Source organism: Cololabis saira, chromosome 2 (assembly GCF_033807715.1).
Source record: "Cololabis saira isolate AMF1-May2022 chromosome 2, fColSai1.1, whole genome shotgun sequence".
Lineage (NCBI taxonomy): Eukaryota > Metazoa > Chordata > Actinopteri > Beloniformes > Belonidae > Cololabis > Cololabis saira.
Window position 1 is genome coordinate 55,795,395 of NC_084588.1, and position 24,448 is coordinate 55,819,842.

The 24,448-nt window shown below is 49.2% G+C and overlaps 1 protein-coding gene across 1 annotated transcript in view; it reads right to left on the reverse strand.

The window, feature by feature from the left end:
- Window positions 1-24,448, reverse strand: part of LOC133418579 (probable E3 ubiquitin-protein ligase HERC1) — a 142,982-nt gene that overhangs the window by 81,769 nt on the left and 36,765 nt on the right. The window contains 14 exon segments of the mRNA XM_061707349.1: window positions 3,373-3,606; window positions 4,155-4,480; window positions 5,510-5,561; window positions 6,992-7,021; window positions 7,023-7,107; window positions 9,038-9,413; window positions 12,221-12,392; window positions 14,060-14,180; window positions 15,214-15,328; window positions 17,682-17,873; window positions 18,123-18,365; window positions 19,208-19,399; window positions 20,313-20,445; window positions 21,194-21,346. Of these exon segments, the coding sequence (XP_061563333.1) occupies window positions 3,373-3,606; window positions 4,155-4,480; window positions 5,510-5,561; window positions 6,992-7,021; window positions 7,023-7,107; window positions 9,038-9,413; window positions 12,221-12,392; window positions 14,060-14,180; window positions 15,214-15,328; window positions 17,682-17,873; window positions 18,123-18,365; window positions 19,208-19,399; window positions 20,313-20,445; window positions 21,194-21,346 (2,424 nt within the window).

The window sequence follows — 24,448 nt, forward strand, 5'->3', positions numbered from 1 at the left end:
TGTCATGGGACTCTGTAATGAGTCCTTAAGCTTCGTTGGCCTGAATTAGCCCCGCCCCTTCTTCTGATTGGTTGTCCCTTTATTCTGTTATAACTTTTTAATGGTTTGACATAGGAAGTCGCGGGTGGTGTCATGGGACTCTGTCATGAGTCCTTAAGCTTCGTTGGCCTTAATTAGCCCCGCCCCTTCTTCTGATTGGTTGTCCCGATTTTCTGCTATAACTTTGGAATGGTTTGACATAGAGAGTCCCTCTTCCTGATTCAAACGTCTGCTGGCCCCGCCCCCCGACCAATCAGTGGCGAGTAGGGTGATGACGGCCCCGCCCCCGACCAATCAGTGGCGAGTAGGGTGATGACGGCCCCGCCCCCGACCAATCAGTGGCGAGTAGGGTGATGACGGCCCCGCCCCCGACCAATCAGTGGCGAGTAGGGTGATGACGGCCCCGCCCCCGACCAATCAGTGGCGAGTAGGGTGATGACGGCCCCGCCCCCCGACCAATCAGTGGCGAGTAGGGTGATGACGGCCCCGCCCCCCAACCAATCAGTGGCGAGTAGGGTGATGACGGCCCCGCCCCCCGACCAATCAGTGGCGAGTAAGGTGATGACGACCCGCTCCCCGACCAATCAGCTCCCTGTAATATGGTGACATCAGAAATAGACCCGTGCTCAGCCCGGTTAGAACCTCGGTAGAATGGTTACAGAAAAAGTAATAAAAATAGTAGTGTTTTACTAATATTTATACCTTACAAATATTTAAAAAATTAGGAAAAAAAATTTCCAGACATTTTATCGCTATGTTGGTCTCTCTTAAGGCAGTAAGTCGAAGTGAAAGGGATAGCTGAGACATAGCTCAGCCACAGCATTGTGGTCTTTGGTGCCAGAAGTTGAGAGTTCGAGCCTGGCGGTACCTATGATGACATTTTTTGTCAGCAATTTTTGTGTTTTTTTTACATCAAAATGTGCGTCTCTGTCCTGCGACGACACACATTACTTTTCTCTTTCAAAAGTGTTACCGTGGCGACGCTAGACGCGAAAAAGCACGCGTCCCCTTCATCTGATTGGTACATATTTGATAGTTCTCCAAAAGTCACCAAATTTTGCATGCAAGCCAGGCCTGGTGATACATTTGATATTTCATGGTTTGCATTAATGGGCGTGGCCTAACGGCTCAACAGCGCCCCCTAGAATACTTTTCTCTGCCATAACTTTTGAATGGTTTGACATAAAGAGTCGTGGGTGGTGTCATGGGACTCGGTATTGAGTCCTTGACCATAATTGGCCTGAATTAGCCCCGCCCCTTCTTCTGATTGGTTGTCCCGATTTTCTGCCATAACTTTTGAATGGTTTGACATAGAGAGTCGTGGGTGGTGTCATTTCTGATATGCTTATGGGGTCGGTGGACGTGAGTGCGAGGGCCCGTTCATCGCTGCTTGCAGCTTTAATTATTATTATTATTATTATTATTATTATTATTATTCTCGCCGGAAATAAATTGCCTTTTTGGAGGTCTTAAAATGCTCGAAAACTCACCAAATTTTGCACACGCTTCCAGAGTCGCGAAAAATTACGTATTTTATGGGCGACAGGCATGGGTCGAAAAGGATTAGGCTCTATAGCGCCACCTATTTTATGTTTTTCAACGAGCCCCACAATATGGTTTGACTTACAGCAATGACCTTTATGTGTCTATTATATCAGACAAAGTTCTACAAAAAAGTGTCTTGGACCCATGCTGTAAGTTACACAGGAAGTCCAGCATTTTGAACAGAAAATGTCATTTTTCATGAATTCTGGTCATTTCCAGGCCTCGTATTTTAACGAACTCCTCCTAGAGATTTTGTACAATCTATACACATGGCCGACGCTAAATTGTGAAGCTTTTAAGTTTTTACCAGAGGGCGTGACCGTAGTGATCCGGCGAAGTTTGAGGTCATTTTTAAGCCTCGCCATCAAACATCAATTGGCTGTAACTCAGCAATACATGATTTGATGTGGTTGAAAACGTATGTGCATGATTGTAGTCTGAGCCTGAAGACATCTATGGTGGAATATTCAGGATCGGTTGTAGCGCCACCTGTTGGCACCAGGAATTGTCATGTCTTCTAGTATGCATCCGTGCTCCAAGTGAGATCAGTTTATTGATCTCAAAGTTGGTCAGATAATAGGTAAGACATTGACGATGACTGACAGAGAAAACTGTAAGTTTGTGTCAAAGGGCGTGGCCGTTAGAGGTTGTCAAATTTCGGTGTCTCGCCATGAACATAAAAGTTGCTCATACTTTGTCCAATTTGACCCAAAATCTCTACATGTAATCAGGCTTCCGTTCTGAACAAGTGGATATGACAATCTTGGATTGAACTCCATAGCGCCACCTTTTGGTCAGGTATACTTTTTTCATCAAATTATGTGCTGTAATTACTGTTTCGTTCATCCAATCACAATGAAATCCACACATATTATTGTCATAAAGGCCTTATTGACTGTGTCACGTATCGTGGTCATAACTTGAACGAAATCGCAATTCTACGTCACTCTGGATTTCTGGTAAAATAATCATTAAAAATCACTGGTTTTGTCTTAGGACAATTAAATTTCAGATTCAGATACCTTTCGACAGGACTTAAAAATCATACACTGGAACATATATTTGGAAAAGTTTAACACTCACTTTTTTCAAAATATGAACTCATATATAAATAAATCATAACTTTGTCATGCCATGTCCAATTAACTTCAAACTTCGTAAAGATATTGTTTACTGTGATGTGAAAATATCCTGTTGATTTCATAAATGTATGTCCAACACCTGATTTTTAATGAATTTTTATGTTAAATCCATTGGACGTTGTTGCGCGCGCAGCGTGGTGACGTCACTTGCACATGCACTCGCGGTGGAGAAAGAGATCTCCAGGGTTTTCACACAAGCTTCACCTAATGTAAGTATTTTGTGTTATGTTCATGATTGTAGACTTAGTCTGAAGACATTATTGTCACCGATGTTTTTCGGCCGGTCGGCGCATGTCTGTTGGCTTTTTTTCTCCTCTCTACCCACCAGAGAGTAAGTAAATAAAACCCGTCTTTTTAAATTAAATTTTTATACAGAAAATAATTACAGTACATCTATTACACCATATTTCACAGCAGCTTTGTAATTATTTTATTATTTTTATTATTATCGCGCTTTCATCCACGATCTGGTCGGGAGCACGCAGCGCCGCGGCCACGCGCAGCCGAGAGAAGGGACGTCCCGATTTCAGACGCAAAATCTGCCTGCATTGGCCAGTTTAACAGAATCCTGGTGCAGGTCCAGAACCAGGGTCCCCCCAGACCCCGGTCCCCCCAGACCCAGACCCAGACCCCCCAGAACCAGTACCTGGTAGTGGTGCAGCTGCACACTCTCCCTCTTCAGACACCCGGCTCCCACGGTGCCGAGGCCGAAGCAGCCGGCCAGGAACTGCAGCCGGACGGAGGTGAGAAGAGACGAGGACTGGAAGCTGCAGCCGGTCCGGTCCGGGTTCTGGCTGCCGGTCCGGTCCAGGTTCTGGCCGCCCTTCTCCTCCATCCCCGAGATCAGAACCACCACCTGGTGCAGCGCCTCCAACCGCAGCTGCAACAGAGACCCCATCAGAACCAGGACCAAAGATAAGACCATTGGTAAGATGGAGAAGACCTTGGAGAAGTTGGAAGCTCGGCTTAGCGGGAATTGATCACAAATTCGTCTGATTGGAGTCGCCATTGATGAACCAGAGACTGAAGGCAGACGGAAAATTACTGAGTCTGTCTGTTCTTTAATATAATTGTTGATTCTATAATCTGGCCTTGACAGGTCGGTTTGGCCGATCGCTCTGGTCACAATCTCCCTGGTGGAATGTAAACAAGGTGACTCTGCCCCCACTAACCCTCCCCTCTCAGGAACACCTGTGGACCTGGATCAGAACTGACCGGGCCGTCTGATAACATCAAGGACATTGGCTGAGAGCAGCTCTGGGGGAAGGTTCATGGACTTACCGGTACACACACTTACTGATAACCACCTCCCTCAACTCAACGCCTTCCCCGCCCCCCCTCTTATCAGCCCCCCCAACGCAGTCTCCGGGTTTCGAGCGCCACAACGGCGATCACTTGGAAGTACTGTCCGGAGGGTCCGGTTCTCACCTCGGCCCGGTTCTGCTGCTGCTCCAGGGCCAGCACCGTGGCCTGCGGGCTGGTGGACATGTTCTCCTCGGGCTCCCTGAAGGCCGGCGTCAGGCCCGGCGTCAGGCCCGATGTCAGGCCCGGCGCCAGGCCCACGTCTCCGCTGACGAAGCTGACCGTGTTGTCGATGAGGGCGTGGACCCCCAGGGACGGGTTCTGGTCCCGGTCCCGGCTCAGGTCCAGGTCCGACTCCTCGTAGGACTGGGCCGAGCCGTAGCTCTGCTGGCGACTCAGCTTGGCCCGGAACCAGGACTCGGCCAGGGAGTCGGGGGAGCCGTGGAGGAGACCTGGGGGGAGAAGAACCACCAGAACCATCAGAACCAGGACCTGGAGGAGAAGAACCATCAGAACCAGGACCTGGAGGAGAAGAACCATCAGAACCAGGACCTGGAGAAGAACCATCTTTACGACATCGTGGCCACACGGCTTGGAGCAAAGGAAAACCCCCGTGGACACGAAGCTCAGCCAGGATTTGCATATGTGGCCCGTTGGTGATCAGGAACCACACTCTGATTGGACAAAACTCCTAGCTGCAGGAAGGAGCATGGACTTTCTGGGCGCAGCTATAAAAGAGAAGGCCCCCCTCTCTTTCCTGTCCCCTACAGGTCCAGGATCATGACCCTACAGGTCTGCTGTAGCACCAGGACCAGCCAAGGACCGCCCTCCTCCAGCCTCCACGTGAACGCCTTTGGACCGACCTGGACCTGAAGGAAGCCAAGCTGCCGTCCCCTCATCCAGCTGCTGTCTTCCCCTCAGGGGGCCGCAATCACTAACCCTAACCCCCCCTAACCCCCACAACCCTAACCCCACCACCCTAACCCTAACCCCCGTAACCCCACCACCCTAACCCTAACCCCCGTAACCCCACCACCCTAACCCTAACCCCCCTAACCCCACCACCCTAACCCTAATCCCCCGTAACCCCCCCCCCCCCCCCAACCCTAACCCCCCGTAACCCCACCACCCTAACCCTAACCCCCGTAACCCTAACCCCCACAACCCTAACCCCACCACCCTAACCCTAACCCCCCGTAACCCCACAACCCTAACCCCCACAACCCTAACCCTAATCCCCCGTAACCCCACCACCCTAACCCTAACCCCCGTAACCCTAACCCCCACAACCCTAACCCCACCACCCTAACCCTAACCCCCCGTAACCCCACAACCCTAACCCCCACAACCCTAACCCTAATCCCCAGTAACCCCACCACCCTAACCCTAATCCCCCGTAACCCCACAACCCTAACCCCCACAACCCTAACCCTAATCCCCAGTAACCCCACCACCCTAACCCCCCGTGACGGTGGTGTTACCTCTCTTCTTCTGAGAGAAGGCCAGGTCCAGGTCCACGTTCCTCCTAGCGCTCTGAAAGGAAGGAGAGGACACGGTCTAGTGTTGTGGGTGGAGTCTGAGGGTCTGAGGGTCTGAAGGTCTGAAGGGTCTGGTCTCTAAAGGGGGTCTGGTTCTGATTGGGGGGTCTGGTCTCTAAGGGGGTCTGGTCTCTAAAGGGGGGTCTGGTTCTGGTCTCTAAGGGGGGTCTGGTCTCTAAGGGTCTGGTCTCTAAGGGGGTCTGTTCTGATAGGGGGGTCTGGTTCTGGTCTCTAAGGGGGGTCTGGTCTCTAAGGGGGTCTGGTCTCTAAGGGGGGTCTGGTCTCTAAGGGGGTCTGGTCTCTAAGGGGGTCTGGTCTCTAAGGTCTGGTCTCTAAGGTCTGGTCTCTAAGGTCTGGTCTCTAAGGGGGGTCTGGTCTCTAAGGGGGTCTGGTCTCTAAGGTCTGGTCTCTAAGGTCTGGTCTCTAAGGTCTGGTCTCTAAGGTCTGGTCTCTAAGGTCTGGTCTCTAAGGGGGTCTGGTTCTGGTCTCTAAGGGGGTCTGTTCTGATAGGGGGGTCTGGTTCTGGTCTCTAAGGGGGTTCTGGTTCTGGTCTCTAAGGGGGTCTGGTCTCTAAGGGGGTCTGGTCTCTAAGGGGGTCTGGTCTCTAAGGGGGTCTGGTCTCTAAGGGGGTCTGGTCTCTAAGGGGTTCTGGTCTCTAAGGGGGTCTGGTCTCTAAGGGGGTCTGGTCTCTAAGGGGGTCTGGTCTCTAAGGGGGGTCTGGTTCTGGTCTCTAAGGGGGGTCTGGTTCTGGTCTCTAAGGGGGGTCTGGTTCTGGTCTCTAAGGGGGGTCTGGTTCTGGTCTCTAAAGGGGTCTGGTCTCTAAAGGGGGTCTGGTCTCTAAGGGGGTCTGGTTCTGGTCTCTAAGGGGGTCTGGTTCTGGTCTCTAAAGGGGGTCTGGTCTCTAAGGGGGTCTGGTCTCTAAGGGGGTCTGGTTCTGGTCTCTAAGGGGGTCTGGTCTCTAAAGGGGTCTGGTCTCTAAGGGGGTCTGGTCTCTAAGGGGGTCTGGTCTCTAAGGGGGTCTGGTTCTGGTCTCTAAGGGGGTCTGGTTCTGGTCTCTAAGGGGGTCTGGTCTCTAAAGGGGTCTGGTCTCTAAGGGGGTCTGGTCTCTAAGGGGGTCTGGTCTCTAAAGGGGGTCTGGTCTCTAAGGGGGTCTGGTTCTGGTCTCTAAGGGGGTCTGGTCTCTAAGGGGGTCTGGTCTCTAAGGGGGTCTGGTCTCTAAGGGGGTCTGTTCTCTAAGGGGGTCTGGTTCTGGTCTCTAAGGGGGTCTGGTCTCTAAGGGGGTCTGGTCTCTAAGGGGTCTGGTCTCTTAAGGGGGTCTGTTCTCTAAGGGGGTCTGGTCTCTAAGGGGTTCTGGTCTCTAAGGGGTTCTGGTCTCTAAGGGGGTCTGTTCTGATAGGGGGGTCTGGTTCTGGTCTCTCCACCTACCAGACTACATCCCTCCTCGTCCGACTCCGGCTTGCGACAGGTCCGACTCGCTCCTGGATTTCATCATCAACCGGAAACTCTGGACGGAGCGGCTCTCGGTGCTCAGACTCTCACTCCTGGAACAAAAACGGATCATGGGTAGTTGATGGAGTGAAGGATCATGGGTAATGTAGTATATGGGCCAAATCCACAAAAGGATTGCGCGGCTTTTGCGGCCGCTAAACCGGTGCAAATGAGACAAAAAGAGAGCGTCTAATTCACAAAGCCCCCGCAAAGAGCGAATTGCTCCACAGACTGCGCTGCCAAGCAAATAGTGTCATGGTGCGCCTGTGCCATTTGCATGCATGTAAATTAGGTAATATTCATACATTCGGCGCAAAATTGCCCCCTTTCTATGCAAATAAGCCTCATTGCAAAAAACGTCTTATTCACAAAGGCCAGCGCTATTTGCCACACGCAAAAATAGTCTTTGGAAGCGTGTATTAACTGCTGCAAACTCACTCCTCACTCCCCATCTCTCTGTTTCTCTCTCTCTTCAATATCATTCAAGCCTGTGTGATACTGAATGATATTAAGGGTGAAATCTACAGTCAGACATGACTGTAGACAATCAGATAAAGTGGGGTTGTGGACTTATCTCGGATTTAAAAATAAAAGTAACAGGACGGAGTTCAGGATTCATCCATACATAAGGGGCTGCTTTATTACAAACAATTCCACCATATAAACATATAAATCTAGAATGTGTGTGTTTAACAGCTGACCTGTAGGTGTGTGTAGCAAAACACAGAACATGAATTACCGTCAGATCCTGATCTGATCCCGATCCGGTGTTAATGAAGTTACCGGTGCTGTGCCTTGTGCGTAAATGCGCACAGCCTCTTAACATTTGACATTTCATTAGCTTATGTCATACATGCGAAATACTAGAGAAGTACAAATACGTGAAAGTTGAGGCTGTTGTGCTCTCTGCAGTTTTCATTATGGACCAATCTGTGTGCTGAAATATGGAGAACACTGGAAACAGCTCCGCTACTCAGACAAGGGAAAACTGCACTCAGCTGTAGAACTTTATGGGCGTGTTTGCGCCGGCATATCATTAGAGCAAAATCTTTTGTGAATAGGACCTTAAAGCGGGGCAAATTGCAGGCGCAAATGCGGCGCAATTCACAGCGCTATTTGCGGGCGCAATCTGTTGTTTGTGGATTTGGCCCTGAGTGTCTCTTTGCAGGAACAGGAACAGTTGTGGCTCTGACTCCTGCTCTCCTGTGTCCTGAGGGATCATGGGTAATGTAGTGTATGTTAGTGATGCACCGAAATGAAAATTTGTGGCCGAAACCGAAACCGAACATAATAATAAACACTTTTCCGAATACCGAACATGGTTCTTCAGCAGTTTTTCATTTATTTTGCCAATTTTTTCACCATTGCATAAATCAAATACATTTGATTTAGGCTTTTCAAAGAAAAAAATATTTTACAAAATTACAAGGTAGAAAATATTTATTGAACATAAAAAAATGATTTTTTTTTAATTTCCCAGCATTATGTTGTTTTGGTTCCACCTCCTGGTGAATGTTGGTAAAATTCTTATGTGGTTACTTTTTGGTTGGCCAACGATTTATGTTTGTGGTGCAACAGTTACGGAGCGGCCAGTCTATTTCCTTATTTTACAACGCCGTTATTAATTGTTCGGTTTTTTTCCCACTTATTCCACCGAACACCGAAAGTGTTTTTTTTGCCATTTTCGGCCGAACAATTTCGGTTACCGAACAATCGGTGCATCACTAGTGTATGTGTCTCTTTGCAGTGACAGGAACCAGTGGTGGCTCTGACTCCTGCTCTCCTGTGTCCTGAGGGATCATGGGTAGTTGGAGTGAAGGATCATGGGTAGTTGATGGAGTGAAGGATCATGGGTAGATGACGGAGTGAAGGATCATGGGTAATGTAGTGTGTGTGTCTCTTTGCACTAACAGGAACCAGTGGTGGCTCTGACTCCCGGTCTCCAGGACAGGAACGTCCTGAAACTACAGGTGAGTTTCTCACCTGGTCATGAAGCTCAGACTGTCCTGCGTTCCTGCCGTGGTCTGGACCAGACCCTCGTCCTGGTTCTGGTTCTGCTTGGTGGGCTCCCCCAGAACCGGGCTGACCCCCAGAACCAGCAGGGCGCAGCGGTGGATCACCGAGTTACAGGCGGCCGTGTAGAGATCCTGGCCCTCGGGGAGGGAGGAGCTGCCCCGCCGGGCCTCCTGGGGGGGCGGGGAGTCCTCCTCCACCCGGGAGGCCGGTCCAGAACCCAGACCAGGACCCAGACCAGGACCCAGACCTGGACCCAGACCTGAACCCAGGCCCGTGCTGCTGGCCCGCTCACGGTCCCGGCTACGGGCCACTTCCCGCGCTGACAGGAAACATTGAAAGATTTCTGTTACACACACACACACACACACACACACACACACACACACACACACACACACACACACACACACACACACACACACAGGAAGCAGTTAGCAGCAGCAGCATCACCACAAACTCCAAACTAATGCAGAACTTCAGATTTTCCTTATGTTAACGATGAATCCTAATAATAATAATAATAATAATAATTAAAGCTGCAAGCAGCGATGAACGGGCCCTGGCCGACTTCCTGTTGGGTTTGGGCCATGGCGCCAAGAGACTTTTCTTTAAGTTGTGACATGATAAAGGTGTGTCGTGATTTTCGTGCATGTACATCAAACCGTATCGTGGGGCTTGAGGCACAAAGTTTTCTAGGGGGCGCTGTTGAGCCGTTAGGCCACGCCCATTAATACAAACGATTAAATATCACATTTTTCAACAGGCCTGGCTTGGTGCAGAATTTGGTGACTTTTAGGGCACGTTTAGGGGGAAAAAAGGCCCTCCTTTCATCGGAAGAAAAATTAGGAAAACAAGGAAAATAACAAAAATTTCTACTGATACAATAGAGCCTTCGCACTGTCAGTGCTCGGGCCCTAATAATCAATTTTATTTAAAGAGCGCTTTTAAAAGACCTCAAAGACGCTTCACAGACACAAAGATAAACATCGAGATCAAGAAAATTTAAATTAAAAACAGGATAAAAAAAGAGAAGAGATAAAAGATAAGAAACAAATCACCCATTAAACTAACACCAACTTCAGCCTTCCAGCTTCGGATCACTGAGCATTTATAATAATAATAATAATAATAATAATAATAATAATAATAATAATAATAATAATAATAATAATAATAATAATAATAAATATATATATATATATATATCTGCGCCAGAGGCTCCTCCTCCACAGCTATGCCATAGCAATGGAGGAAGAGTGCAGGATAACAATAGTTCCTCTGGCTGTGCCAGAGGAACTATTGTTATCCTGCGTGTTTATTATTCATTTTCCGGACAGATTCGGTTCGCTACTCCTCCTACAGATTTCAGAGGACCCAGACAAATCATATATCAAAACGAGTGTCTCAATCGGGAATAGTGTGCTATGATTTTGTTGTTGAAATTCCCATTTTTCCCAAAGTTATTCCCAAAAAAAACGCCAAAAAACCCCATTCAAAGCGGATGGGAAAATGTCGAAAAAAAAGCCAAAATTCACCTTTTTTCTGAGTCACGTAACTTTCTCATACTTGCACGTAGAAATGTCATTCAAACTCAAAGGAGGAGGAAAACTTCTCTTCTCTCTCCAAACCCTGAACAGTTTTTTCCTAAGATGTAAACTTTTCAAGATATGAGCACTCAAGCGAGGACTGGAAATCACTTTTTTGTCAAATCTAGAGTGCGGTTGTCAGTTGCTAGAGTGGGAGAAAGAGTAAAAAATAACCTGAATTTTTATTTGTTAATGGAGCTCACGGCCAAACCGCAAAAAGGAGACCAATAATTTCTGGTCAGAATGTAGACATAGGTGTTGGGATTCATAAAATGTGACTTTGACAGGCGGAGTATGCACAAAATTTAAACTCGGGGGGGATAAAGCGGCGCCAATTCCTGCCTCGGTCTCCATTGGCTGTAATGTAATCAAAAGTTTTCTTCAAATAATCTCACTTTGTTTTCACACTGCCGTTACTAACGCATTTTAAGGAATATCTGAATAAAATCAAGATTGTCAGAATCTGCCGAGTTCTGTGTCTCTCACGATGTTTCCGTTTTTTCTGGAAGGAGCTACGGTTTTCTCACAAATCGTGTTATTTGAGAACTTGTCACAAGGCAAAATCTGGGGTTTTCTCACAGCCAACCCGGAACCTTCCTCATGTCGAGGTTCTTGTTGCCGGGGCAACCAGAATTCAGCTGCTGAGTCATTCAGCCAGGACTGGTCACATGACCCAGTCAGTACAGACTTCATATACTTTAACCTGGAAAATGGAGAAATCTGAACCCTGACCTTTTGACCTTAGATGATCCCCAGTCCTGCTGGGAACCGGTTCATGGGATATATATATATATATATATATATATATATATATATATATATATATATATTATATATACAAATTAGCCCCGCCCCTTCTTCTGATTGGTTGATATGTTATAGTCCGATAACTTTTGAATGGTTTGACATAGAGAATCCTGTGTGGTGTCATCAGACTTAGTTTTGAGTCCTTCACCTTTATTGCTGAAAAATGCAATAATGTACACAAATGGGGAGCAGCCCGCCGTGGCACTCTCGATATTTCTGAGAGGAAATTGTCTAGTTATTATTATTATAATTATTATAATCACTGAGCATGCTCAGTAGGATCACACTCCTTTGAATGGGAAGTTTACCGTTTTAAACGTTGTGGTTATTGTTCATTTATTTATTTTTCTCCTCTCGCCGCACAAATTGATGTCTGCAATTATTTTATTTTTTAAAGACCCATTACACATTCTGAGACTCATATACAAAAGTTCATTGTTGTTATTAATTATTATTATGATTATGATTATGATTATTATTACTATTATTTCTATTACTACCATTATTACCATTATTATTATTATTATTATTATTATTATTATTACAAGGAAGTTTGAGCTTATTGTTTTATTCTAAAGTACAATAAAGAGTTGAGGAATTGTGGGATATTTGAGTCCTAAAGCGCAGAACTGCAGTGTGACTCCAGCCAGGAAGACTTTAGTCCCCTTTAGTCAAAGCCGAGCTCACTCAAAGCAAAACAAGCGTTTGGTTTTTGTGTTGTTAGTTTATAATTTAGATTAATTTAGATTCCACTCACTTCCTGCCGTCATGACCTCGTGCTCCCGGTCCTCCTCCTCGTCCTCGTGGTCCTGGTGACCGTCCTCCCTCTCGCGGTCGGCTCGCTCCTCCAGCTCCGCCTCCTCGTCGATGGTGCGGGTGAACGAGGTTTCCTGGGGGTCCAGGTCCAGGGAGTCCTGGTTGTCTGAGATCTGAACCAAATATTAGGGAGGAGCTCAGATCAGATCTGACTCAGAACCAAACAATCATGGACCCCTTTTCCACCAAGCTGGTTCCAGGGCTGGTTCTGGGCTAGAGCCAGACTTAGCACCAGTTCTTTGGTTTTACACAGCCTAAGCACCGGCTCCTGGCTCTCAAAACTGGTGCTACAGGAGAACCAGGTCTTTGCAGGTCTAGGAAAAGAACCACGTTACGTCGGGGGCTACGTCCCTTACGTCAGGGGCTGGGGAAAGGGGTTACTGAACAACCAAAGCAAAGTAAACACGGAAGAGCGCCGTTTTTAAACAACGGAGCGTTGAAGACGGCGGTTAAGTTAGCAGACTCTTCTATTATTACATCCATTTATTTAATAATGGCAAAATTTTATCTACGTGAGATTATTATAGTGTTAATAGCTGAATGAGTCAAACAGTGTTAGTGCGTTTGCGGGCTAGTTTTTCAAACCATCGCTGCTCCAGTTCAGTTCCACCAGCATAAAGTGTGCGACGCCAGCTGCTACGGTTTTCAGCCGTCCTTTCCCAGCTAGATGTATCGACATTTAACGCTTTCATATCGTGTTTCGCGACATCCTTGAAGCGAAGAAGTGGACGTCCTCTCCTTCGCACGCCCTCACAAAGCTGGCCGTAGAGGATGCACTTGGGCAGCCGGTGGTCTGGCATTCTGTGCAGGTGACCGAGCCAACGGAGCCTCCTTTGTGGTGACTGAATTTGGCGCTAGTTGTACCGGGAAATGGTGACGTAGACAGACGTCTGCAGTAACGTGATGACGTGGCTCTCTAGCCAGCTGCTGGCCAGCACCAGCTTGTGTAAAAGCAAACGGTTCTCAACCGGTTCTTACTTAAAACCAACCGCGAACCGGCTCTAGCACCAGCCCTGGAACCAGCTTGGTGTAAAAGGGGTAATGGAGGAGCTCAGATCTGACCCAGAACCAAACATCAGCTTTCAGCACCTTTATGTTCATCGGATTCTGTTCTCGTTCTTAGAATCAGATCTGAAAAACATGTTCAGAAATGATGGTAATGGAGCGGGCGCTGGTGAGCCAACATGGTGTAAGACGCTTTTCCTGGAGCTCCGGTGGAACCGTACTAAAGTTAAATATATAAAGCGCTTTTTAACTGGAGTAAAGACAAATGAGCAAAAAATCTACATAAATGGCGAACAAGCTACGGAGATTCAAATATGACGGCCCCCCCGGCAATGCAGCTCCAGGATCCAGCTCCACCGCAGCTAAGCTAAGTTACTGAAAGAGGTTTCTGCAAATGGATAAGAACCCACGAGTGGACCGGTCACATCTCAGCCGGGCTCCAAGGAAACCTGGAGGAAGACCGCGGGTAATAATAGCCAAAATGCATTATTACCAAGATTGTGCAGACATTTTAAAGCGCGTGATGACGTCAAGACGACCAGGCCCTATTAGTATAAAGTTAGAAAGTTAACTTGGCGAGCCAGCTAGGCTGTCGTCCCGTTTAACGTTCCCCCGGGCCGAGCTTGTTTACCGGCTGTCGTACTGGAGGAACATAGTTGTGCTTATCGTCCATCGTTGTTTGTGACGCTGTAATTCCCCCGGCCCACACTCCCTGACTGAGCTGTAATTCCCCCGGCCAACACTCCCTGCTGAGCTTTGACTGGACGTTACTCACCCGTCTCTCCCGCGAGGACGACCTGGTCTGGATGAAGTCCATGTTCTTACAGGCCAGCAGACGGTTCCGGACTTTATAGACGCTGCGATAAACCTCGGCCAGGGCCTTGGAGGGCTGGTACCTGCTGGAGAAATCAGACATGCGTGGTGTAGTTCTGCTGCAGGGCTGAGGGAGAGCAGGGCTGAGGGGGGTGCAGGGTTAGGGTGAGGGTGAGAGGGTGAGGGTTCTGCTGCAGGGCTGAGGGGGTTGGGGTTAGGGTTAGGGTTAGGGTGAGAGGGTGAGGGTTAGGGTGAGAGGGTGAGGGTTCTGCTGCAGGGCTGAGGGGGGTGCAGGGTTAGGGTTAGGGTGAGAGGGTGAGGGTTCTGCTGCAGGGCTGAGGGGGGTGCAGGGTTAGGGTTAGGGTGAGAGGGTGAGGGTTCTGCTGCAGGGCTGAGGGGGTTAGGGTTAGGGTTAGGGTGAGAGGGTGAGGGTTAGGGTGAGAGGGTGAGGGTTCTGCTGCAGGGCTGAGGGGGGTGCAGGGTTAGGGTTAGGGTGAGAGGGTGAGGGTTCTGCTGCAGGGCTGAGGGGGTTAGGGTGCTGGACTCCCCTCCCCGTGGGTTAGGGTTAGGGTTGTGGTTGAGGTTAGGGTTAGAGGGTTAGGGTGAGGGTGAGAGGGTGAGGGTTCTGCTGCAGGGCTGAGGGGGTTAGGGTTAGTTAGGGGTAAGGGGTTGTGCAGGTGCTGGACTGCCCTCTCCGGGGGTTAAGGGTTTCAGGGCTAGGGTTAGGTTAAGGTTAGGGTTAGGGTTGTACTGGACTCCCCTCTCTGTGGGTTAAGGTGAGTGAGAGGGTGAGGGTTGTTAAGGTTAGGGTGAGAGGGTGAGGGTGAAGGTGAGAGGGTGAGGGCTGTGCTGGACTCACCTCCCCTCCCCGTGGTTAGGGTTGTGGTTTTGGTTAGGGTTAGGAGGGTGAGGGTTGTTAGGGTGAGAGTCTGAGGGTGAGGGTTGTTAGGGTTAGGGTGAGAGGGTGAGTGAGAGGGTGAGGGTTCTGCTGGACTCACCTCCCCTCCCCTTGGTTAGGGTTGTGGTTGTGGTTAGGAGGGTGAGTCTGAGGGTGAGGGTTGTTAGGGTGAGAGGGTTAGGGTGAGGGTGAGAGGGTGAGGGCTGTACTGGACTCACCTCCCCTCCCCGCCGGCCTCCCCCAGCAGCCCCGTGTGCTTCAGCAGGGCGGCCAGGACGAACCGGGACACCGTGTCCAGCAGGGCCTCGTTGCTGAGGGACGCGTTGTCCCAGTCTGCAACGGGAGAGACGTCAGTGGGGGATTCTGGGTAATCTACGGGGGTTCTGGGTAATCTACGGGGGTTCTGGGTAATCTACGGGGTTCTGGGTAATCTACGGGGGTTCTGGGTAATCTACGGGGGTTCTGGGTAATCTATGGGGGTTCTGGGTAATCTACGGGGGTTCTGGGTAATCTAGGGGGTTCTGGGTAATCTAGGGGGTTCTGGGTAATCTAGGGGGTTCTGGGTAATCTACGGGGGTTCTGGGTAATCTACGGGGGTTCTGGGTAATCTAGGGGGTTCTGGGTAATCTAGGGGGTTCTGGGTAATCTAGGGGGTTCTGGGTAATCTAGGGGGTTCTGGGTAATCTACGGGGGTTCTGGGTAATCTAGGGGGTTCTGGGTAATCTAGGGGGTTCTGGGTAATCTAGGGGGTTCTGGGTAATCTACGGGGGTTCTGGGTAATCTAGGGGGTTCTGGGTAATCTACGGGGGTTCTGGGTAATCTAGGGGGTTCTGGGTAATCTACGGGGGTTCTGGGTAATCTACGGGGGTTCTGGGTAATCTAGGGGGTTCTGGGTAATCTAGGGGGTTCTGGGTAATCTAGGGGGTTCTGGGTAATCTAGGGGGTTCTGGGTAATTTACCAGACAGGGGTTCTGGGTAATCTAGGGGGTTCTGGGTAATCTAGGGGGTTCTGGGTAATTTACCAGACAGGGGTTCTGGGTAATCTATGGGGTTCTGGGTAATCTAGGGGGTTCTGGGTAATTTACCAGACAGGGGTTCTGGGTAATCTAGGAGATGGGTCTGAGGTTAATCAACCTTTTTGATGAATTTGTCTTTATGAAACTATGAAGAATCAGAATCAGAATGAGCTCAGAGAAGAGACTGCTGGGTTTTTCACATCCTTATCACTGTTAACAGAAGTCACAGGACAGGCCACTCCCTGAGGGTACTCAGGGGGGTCGTCTGCTCTGTTAACAGTTGACTATTGTGCAGTTGGACAGATCTGTCCAAGACTTCCTGTTGTCCAGAAGGGGCCCCATTTGACCCCTTTGACCTTTTGTGTTTTTTTAAAGACTTTAAGCTAAAGATGTTTGTTGCTCTGCACACCACAGATTAGTTGCTTATTAACTGAAAAGTCATAGGTGTGACCTTTTTAACCATCATCTGATTCCATGTCTGTTCTCCATCTGTTCATTGTCCATTATCTATACACTGACAGTCCAAATATGGTGATTCCTGTCACCCTTTCCTCAAATAAAAGCGTCCTGCAGAAGCAGCAAGTTGAGAGAAGACCTGACGAGTTCTCAGAGGAGGGCCGTGTTGCCCTGAAGCTCCTCAGACTTCTCTCCAAAGCTTCTGCAGAAGCGCCTTAAAGATCAACCAACAGTCTCTATGTCTTTCCTAAGTTATGTATGTTGATTTAGGAACCTAACATTTGGTGCCGAAACCCGGGATTTCTCGAGCTGTGACGATTGGGGCGGCGTAGATTCAACAGGCCATCTAAAATCTGTTGACAGCGTTTCCGACTTCAGGGAACGGGCCCAGATTTGGTCTGCGCTGTTCCGGGAGTCCAGGTGACGACGAGATCCCGAGCCAGGGAAGGCAGTAGGAGACTGGTGAGACCTCTTTTTAGTGAAATTCTGTGTATACTAACCAGAGGGTTAGCGAAAAAGGTGTTTTGGCGGCGGGTCGGGGACCCGATTTTTTGAAGTCAGGGGACTTTTAAAAATACTAGTCTAGAGCAGTGCGTAAGACCAACATCTAACTCAGTCGAGGACCGGCTTTAAAGTCAGGGGACTTTTTAAAGTACAGAATAACGAGAAGAGGTTTCTATCGGAATGTTTTTTAATGGTTTTGTTTCATGTTTGTCTACTGTTTGTCTTGTCTGATGTTTATGACAGGAAACTGTCGATGTTCAATGAGGGGTTTCCAAAATTGAGACGCATACATTTAAATTGTTCACTAAAAGATCAGGCTAAAACCAAACTGTAAAAAAAAGGAAACTTGTGTCCTGAAAGAAACTTAAGAAAGAAAATAACTGGCTAAAAATAGCAGAGGCGTGGTTAAGCTGAAACTTATGCCTAAATAATTTCTAAAAGATGCTTAGCTGGTATGGGAGACTTCCCTCAAACTTTAGATGAAGAAAAATGGAGACAAAATCTTGCAAAATAATACACGTAACTTAAAAAGAAGAAGATTGACTAATTTAAGACTAAAAGAAAAAAACTGATTAAATGTTGAAAAGGGGACAAGGTTTAGCAAGAAAGAAAAAACAAGAAAGTTGCAGGTTGTGTTTTGGATGCAGTGGAGTGAGGCTGTTCATGAGACTACTGTCATTTGCATGTAACAACGGGGGAAATGACCCGACCTTTGCTCACGGCGTAGTCCTGCATGTTGACCCACAGGCTGCTGGACGGTTCCTTGGTGGAACCCAGAGACAGGTCCACCAGGACAACCAGGTCCGGACGTAGAGGACGCAGAGGACGTAGTGGACAGTCCAGCGGTTTCTGCTCCTCGTTCCCCGACAGAGCCGTCTCCAGCAGGACGCTGACGCAGGAGTCTGGGGACAGGGGGGACAGGTGAGACAGGTGAGACAGGTGAGGTTAGAGGGGGACAGGTGAGACAGGTGAGACAGGTGAGGTTAGAGGGGGACAGGTGAGACAGGTGAGACAGGTGAGACAGGTGAGGTTAGAGGGGGACAGGTGAGACAGGTGAGACAGGGAGGACAGGTGAGACAGGTGAGACAGGTGAGACAGGTGAGACAGGGAGACAGGGGAGCTGTTACTCCACCTCCTCCACCTCCACCCACCGAGCTGCGGGACGTCCGTCTCCAGGCCGTTGCTGAACAGCGGCGTCTTCAGCCAGTACTCGGTGTCCGTCTCCTCGGGGGACGTGGGGTCTCCCTGCAGCATCCCCCCCAGACACCGTCCCACCAGCAGCGCCACCGTCCTCTCCAGGTCCACCAGCCACACCCAGGGCAGCGCGGGGGCGGGCAGGGACGGGGACGGCCCTGTCCCTGGCCCCGACGGCGGCTCCATGAAGTCGGACATCCCTGGGGGTGGAGAGGATCACTGTTAGCAGTTAGCAGTTAGCGGTTAGCACCCGTTAGCAGCCACCACAACAAGCACTTAAACACGTGGTGTTTTCTTGATTTACCATAAAATTCAGAATCCAATTTAAAATGTTATTACTTGCGTATAAAGCCCAAAACGGCTTAGCTCTGCATTATTATTAGACCTGATAGAGCCTTATGTTCCTGGCAGAGCTCTCCGCTCTCAGAGTGCAGGTTTACTCGTAGTTCCTAGAGTATCTAAATGTAGATTTGGAGGGCGGGCGTTCTGCTATCAGGCACCATTACTATGGAACCAACTTCCAATCTGGGTTAAGGAGGCTGACACCACCTCCACCTTTAAAACTAAACTTAAAACCTTTCTGTTTAGTAAAGCCTATAGTTAGTGTTTAGGGTGTCTGGGGGGTCTACTGTACCGGTCTCCTCACCGTGCAGCGGCCACCGCAGCCCCTGGTCCTCCAGCGGTGAGGGGGTTGGTTTTGGGGGTCATGGGGGGGTTAGGGGGGTCCAGGGGGTCTAGGTGGGTGTTGGGGGGGTGGTGTACTGGTCATGTGACCCATTACTCACCGTGCAGAGGCCACCGCAGCTCCTGGTCCTCCAGCGGTGAGGGGGTTGGTTTTGGGGGTCATGGGGGGGTTAGGGGGGTCCAGGGGGTCTGGGTGGGGTTGGGGTTGGTTTTGGGGGTCATGGGGGGGTTAGGGGGGTCCAGGGGGTCTGGGTGGGGTTGGGGTTGGTTTTGGGGGTCATGGGGGGGTTAGGGGGGTCCAGGGGGTCTAGGTGGGTGTTGGGGGGGTGGTGTACCGGTCATGTGACCCATTACTCACCGTGCAGAGGCCACCGCAGCTCCTGGTCCTCCAGCGGCCCGGCGGCCGGCAGCAGCCGGTTCAGACGGTCCAGGGGGGGCAGCAGGTCCAGCAGCTGGACCAGCAGGGGCCGGGCCACCGACACCGGCAGCAGCAGCAGAGCCGTGCAGATCTGGCACAGCATGGAGCCGGCGGCAGAGAGGAAGATCACGTCTGGAACCAGAACCAGATCAGAACCATCAGAACCAGAACCAGGTTAGAACCAGAACCAGATCAGAACCAGGTTAGAACCAGAACCAGATCAGAACCAGGTTAGAACCAGCACCAGATCAGAACCGGGTTAGAACCAGAATGGCAAATGTCAGACGGGGAATTTGACTCCGGTCAACACCGTTAGCGACCGTTATTCACGGCGCCATCTTGGAGGATTATTCTGGGATGGAGGAGGAAAAAGTATCGGCCTGAATATCAGACGGTTTCTGTTGTTAGGGTTGTTAAGGTTAGGGTTGTTAAGGTTAGGGTTGTTAAGGTTAGGGTTGTTAAGGTTAGGGTTGTTAAGGTTAGGGTTGTTAAGGTTAGGGTTGTTAAGGTTAGGGTTGTTAAGGTTAGGGTTGTTAAGGTTAGGGTTGTTAAGGTTAGGGTTGTTAAGGTTAGGGTTGTTAAGGTTAGGGTTGTTAAGGTTAGGGTTGTTAAGGTTAGGGTTGTTAAGGTTAGGGTTGTTAAGGTTAGGGTTGTTAAGGTTAGGGTTGTGGTGTTAGGGTTAGAAGAAGATCAGAATCAGAATCAGAAAAAGCTTTATTTCCAGGTCAGACATAAATCAGACGAGAGAACTTGACTCCGGTTCACACCGATGGCTCCGTTAATACGGACGCCATTTTTAGAGGAAGGATGACACTGAAAACGACATCATAAGCTTATGGGTATATGGGAGGGGCAGGTCGGGGGGGGGGGGGGGGGGGGTCTGTATAGTTCTGATCCAGGAGTCCTGGGGGGGTTAGGGTTAGGGTTAGGGTTAGGGTCTGGGGGGGTCTGGGGGTCTGGGGGGGTCTGGGTCTGATCCAGGAGTCCTGGGGGGTTAGTGTTGTTTTCATCCAGCTCTAACAGCAGACGGACAGAAACTCCTCACCTTGCAGCTTCTCCCTGATGCTTCCGTTCCAGGAACTCTCCTGGATCAGCGCCGCCGAGCGGGAGAAGATGTCGGTGGCGTGAGGAAGAAGAAGCTGCAGGTGTTTGTGCAGCAACGCCACGCTGCTGGAGTTCTGCAATAAACACAATTAATACAACATTTACTAAAGTAAACTGTGCAGCAACGCCACGCTGCTGGAGTTCTGCAATAAACACAAGAAATACAACATTTACTAAAGTAAAGTGTGCAGCAACGCCACGCTGCTGGAGTTCTGCAATAAATACAATAAATACAATAAATACAACATTTACTAAAGTAAACTGTGCAGCAACGCCACGCTGCTGGAGTTCTGCAATAAATACAATAAATACAACATTTACTAAAGTAAAGTGTGCAGCAACGCCACGCTGCTGGAGTTCTGCAATAAATACAATAAATACAACATTTACTAAAGTAAACTGTGCAGCAACGCCACGCTGCTGGAGTTCTGCAATAAATACAAGAAATACAATAAATACAACATTTACTAAAGTAAACTGATTTAAAGCCACGGCAGCAGCTGGATACAGATAAAACTAAGTTGTTTACTACGACAGCTGACATGTTTACGTCTCGCCGCCGCCGCAGCAGCTCTGATGCTTCTGAGACTACAGTAGTCTAACCCGGACTCTGGGGGGTCCAGGTTAGACCGGTCTGGGGTCCTGGTACCGGTCTAGACCGGGTCTTACCTCTGCAGCAGCGTTGATGTGGCAGTAGGCCAGCAGCTGCTTCTGCAGGTATCTAACTGTCTCTAACCCGGACTCTGGGGGTCTGGGGGGTCTGGGGGACCAGGTTAGACCGGTCAGGGGGGTCTGGGGGGTCTGGTTAGACACGGGTCTTACCTCTGCAGCAGCGTTGATGTGGCAGTAGGCCAGCAGCTGCTTCTGCAGCGAGCAGAGCAGCTGGTGCAGGTGAGCCGGCTGGCTGCTGTCGGAGGACGACGAGTCCTGCAGGAGCTTATCACTGTTCTTCTCCAGCTCCCCGAACGCCTGGTCCTGCAGGGGGGACAAGAGACCACATCAGACCAGGACCTGGACCTAGACCTGGACCAGGACCTGGACCTGGACCAGGACCAGGACCAGGACCAGGACCAGGGGCCTCATTTATGAGGTGTAGAATTCAAACTAAAAGTGCACGTAAACCCAAAAGCCGAAAATGGCGGGTGCACAAAAAAATCCGGATTTATAAAACCGTGTGCACGCAATGTTCTCTTTATAAATCACAGTCAGTTGGAAGGCTGAAGGTGAATTCTCCTCATATCCCGCCCTCTACACGCCCACTTTATACCATTGTTGGGCGTCGCCCACGTGAACTCTGGACTTATAAATGTGTATGAACATTTCGTGAATGTGTATATTTGAAACTTTGAAACTGCTCAGCTGAAAACCGGCTGCAATGTGCCTCCTGGTGATCTCGGCCGAGATAGTCCGTTTACGACCCCCACGGCCTAGCTCGAGATAGTAAGTTTACGACACCTAGGAGGGGGGCCAGGCGCAGTATAGCCCCCACAAACCCAGCAGGGTTCCTGCCAGACCTGGAGGAACAAAGGAAAAGACAACGCAAAGGGACCAGGAACAGACTCCCTGGGGTGACGACACCAGGGGGGGTTCAGACTAAATGGAGCCCAGGAAGCGAGCCCTGAAGGGGGGGACTGTCCCTCTCAGTAAAACCGCCCCAAGCCCAAAAGCGGGAAGCACCCAATCACTTGCCAGGGGCTGGTGACATCACGCAGCCCGCGGAACTCAAAAGCTCCCTTCCTGCCCAGTGCTCACGCTCTCCCTCAGCCAGCGGACCGGACAAGACGTGCCTGCCGACCGAGGCAGCCACGGCCGCATCTACCCATTTTATTCCTGAGCGCTGCGACGAGACGGGGGGGGGAGCCGCTTCGAGCCTGGAGTGTCCGGCGGAGCGTAAGACCCGTTACCACGGAGCGCACTGCGCTCCCAAGTTTCTCTCCTTTCTAATTTCTCTCTCCGCTCTAAGTTCTCTCCCGAGGAGGGCCTGATCCTCCGGTCAGCCTGCCAGCTCAGCCCGAGGAGCACCCAGCCACCTGTGTCCGTGAGGCCCACGCGCTCATCAGCCCGGACGGGAGCCCGCACGTCCGACGAGTGGACCGGATCCCCGCGCGCACCGAGACGCCGTGATAGGCTCCGTTGACCAGGGCGGGATCGCCCGGCTGCTGCACCCCTGTCTTTTTATTTCTTCAGAGTCGAAGGAGAAGAGAGAGAGACGAGAGACTGCTTGGACTGAAAGCCGAGAGGAACGAGGCCGCATCGGACTGGAACCCCCGACAGAACCCGCAGCCCAGATGCAGAATCCAGAGGAGACGTGAGGCTGTGTTTGGGCGATCAGTCAGTTAGAACGGTGTAAAGCTGAACTTATGTTTAATGAGATTACTGTATGCGTATTACTGTACGTTATCATTATTGTGTTCTTTATCATCTTTATTATTATTACATTTGATTCTCTTCTTTTCATTCCATGCATTTAACGTTTATGTTTCATTTTATTGATTGTTGTTTTTCTAGTTAGGTAATGGTTTTGTAACAAGGTAGTTTTGCCATCGGGATTTATTGGGTATTTATTTACCATCTTTTGATACCCGTATGTGAATAAATCCTGATTGATTTTTTTAACGAGTGGTTGTTGTTATTTCATGCAAGATTTGGTCACAAATTGATTTGTTTAAGCAGAGCCTAGTGTTCGGACATCACGCCTTCACTGTTATTCTGTAAGATTTGCTGTTCTGCAGGATAAACCATAATCATATGAGACTGATTTTCTGCTGTTAGTTATCGAATCCCACCGGAAGTAAGGCCCCGGCGGTGGTGCCCCTACGAGAATTATCATTTTTGATAATACAATTTGATAAATAGTCAACTTTATTAATTATTAATAATTCTTTAATAGAATTATCATTAGCCTTGATAACTGGACAGCCAAGCTACCTATGAGTTGCACAACACCATAAATGGTCAATGCAAAGTAGTTCATGACTGTATTTGTATATGAATGAGCAGCTGAGCATGTGCAGCGCCACCTGCAGCCTGTTTGGGCGTCAGGATGAATGAGACGTATCGAGCTACCGGGACACTAAAGTTCACGGAGACTGAGATGGAGATGTTGAGGATGAGGTGGAGGCAGGAAACCACATTATTTGGTGGTCACAGTAAATGTATAAATACGATAAATACTATAAAATAAAGAGAGTGAGTGGCAGCACGGCGTTGCTGCGCTAAACGTCGTGAGTGAACGGACAGATCTGTGGCAGAAATAAAAAAAGAAGTGGTGTGATCTGAAGGTGGAGGCCGAGAGGAGGCCCGGTGTCGTACGACCGCTGTCGGGCCAAAATGGGATTCCTAACAGAATGTGATTTCTGGCCGCGGGAGCGCACAAAGCAGCGCGTTGAGCGATAGCGCTAAAACGTCAGATTTTCAGATTATGAAGCTCAAGAATGAGATCAAATCATATTTAGGCAGAAACAACTTTTCATTAACTGTATTTGGCCTTCAATCCATTATTGCAGGTGAAAAGACCCATTTTCAGGGAGAAATCAGATTCTGGCAGGAAACACGTTTTGGCCGAACACCGGCCCGGCGTGTCCTGCACCGCGGCTGCAGCACCAGAACCGTGTCCTCAAACCATTTAAAAGTTATCGGACTATCACATACCGGCCAATCAGAATAAAGGGGCGGGGCTAATTTACACCAATTACTGTGTGTGTGTGTATTTAATATATATAAAATATATATATATTAATAATAATAATAAATATATACATATATATATATATATATATATATATATATATATATATATATATATATATATATATATATATATATATATACCATGAACCGGTTCCCAGCAGGACTGGGGGTCGGCTAAGGTCAAAGGTCAGGGTTCAGATTTCTCCATTTTCCAGGTTAAAGTATATGAAGTCTGTACTGACTGGGTCATGTGACCAGTTCTGGCTAAATGAGTCAGCAGCTGAGCTCTGGTTGCCCCGGAAACAAGAACCTCGACTTAGAACCTTCCGGTTTGGCTGTGAGAAAAACCCAGATTTTGGCTTCTGACAAGGTCTCAAATAACTCCGA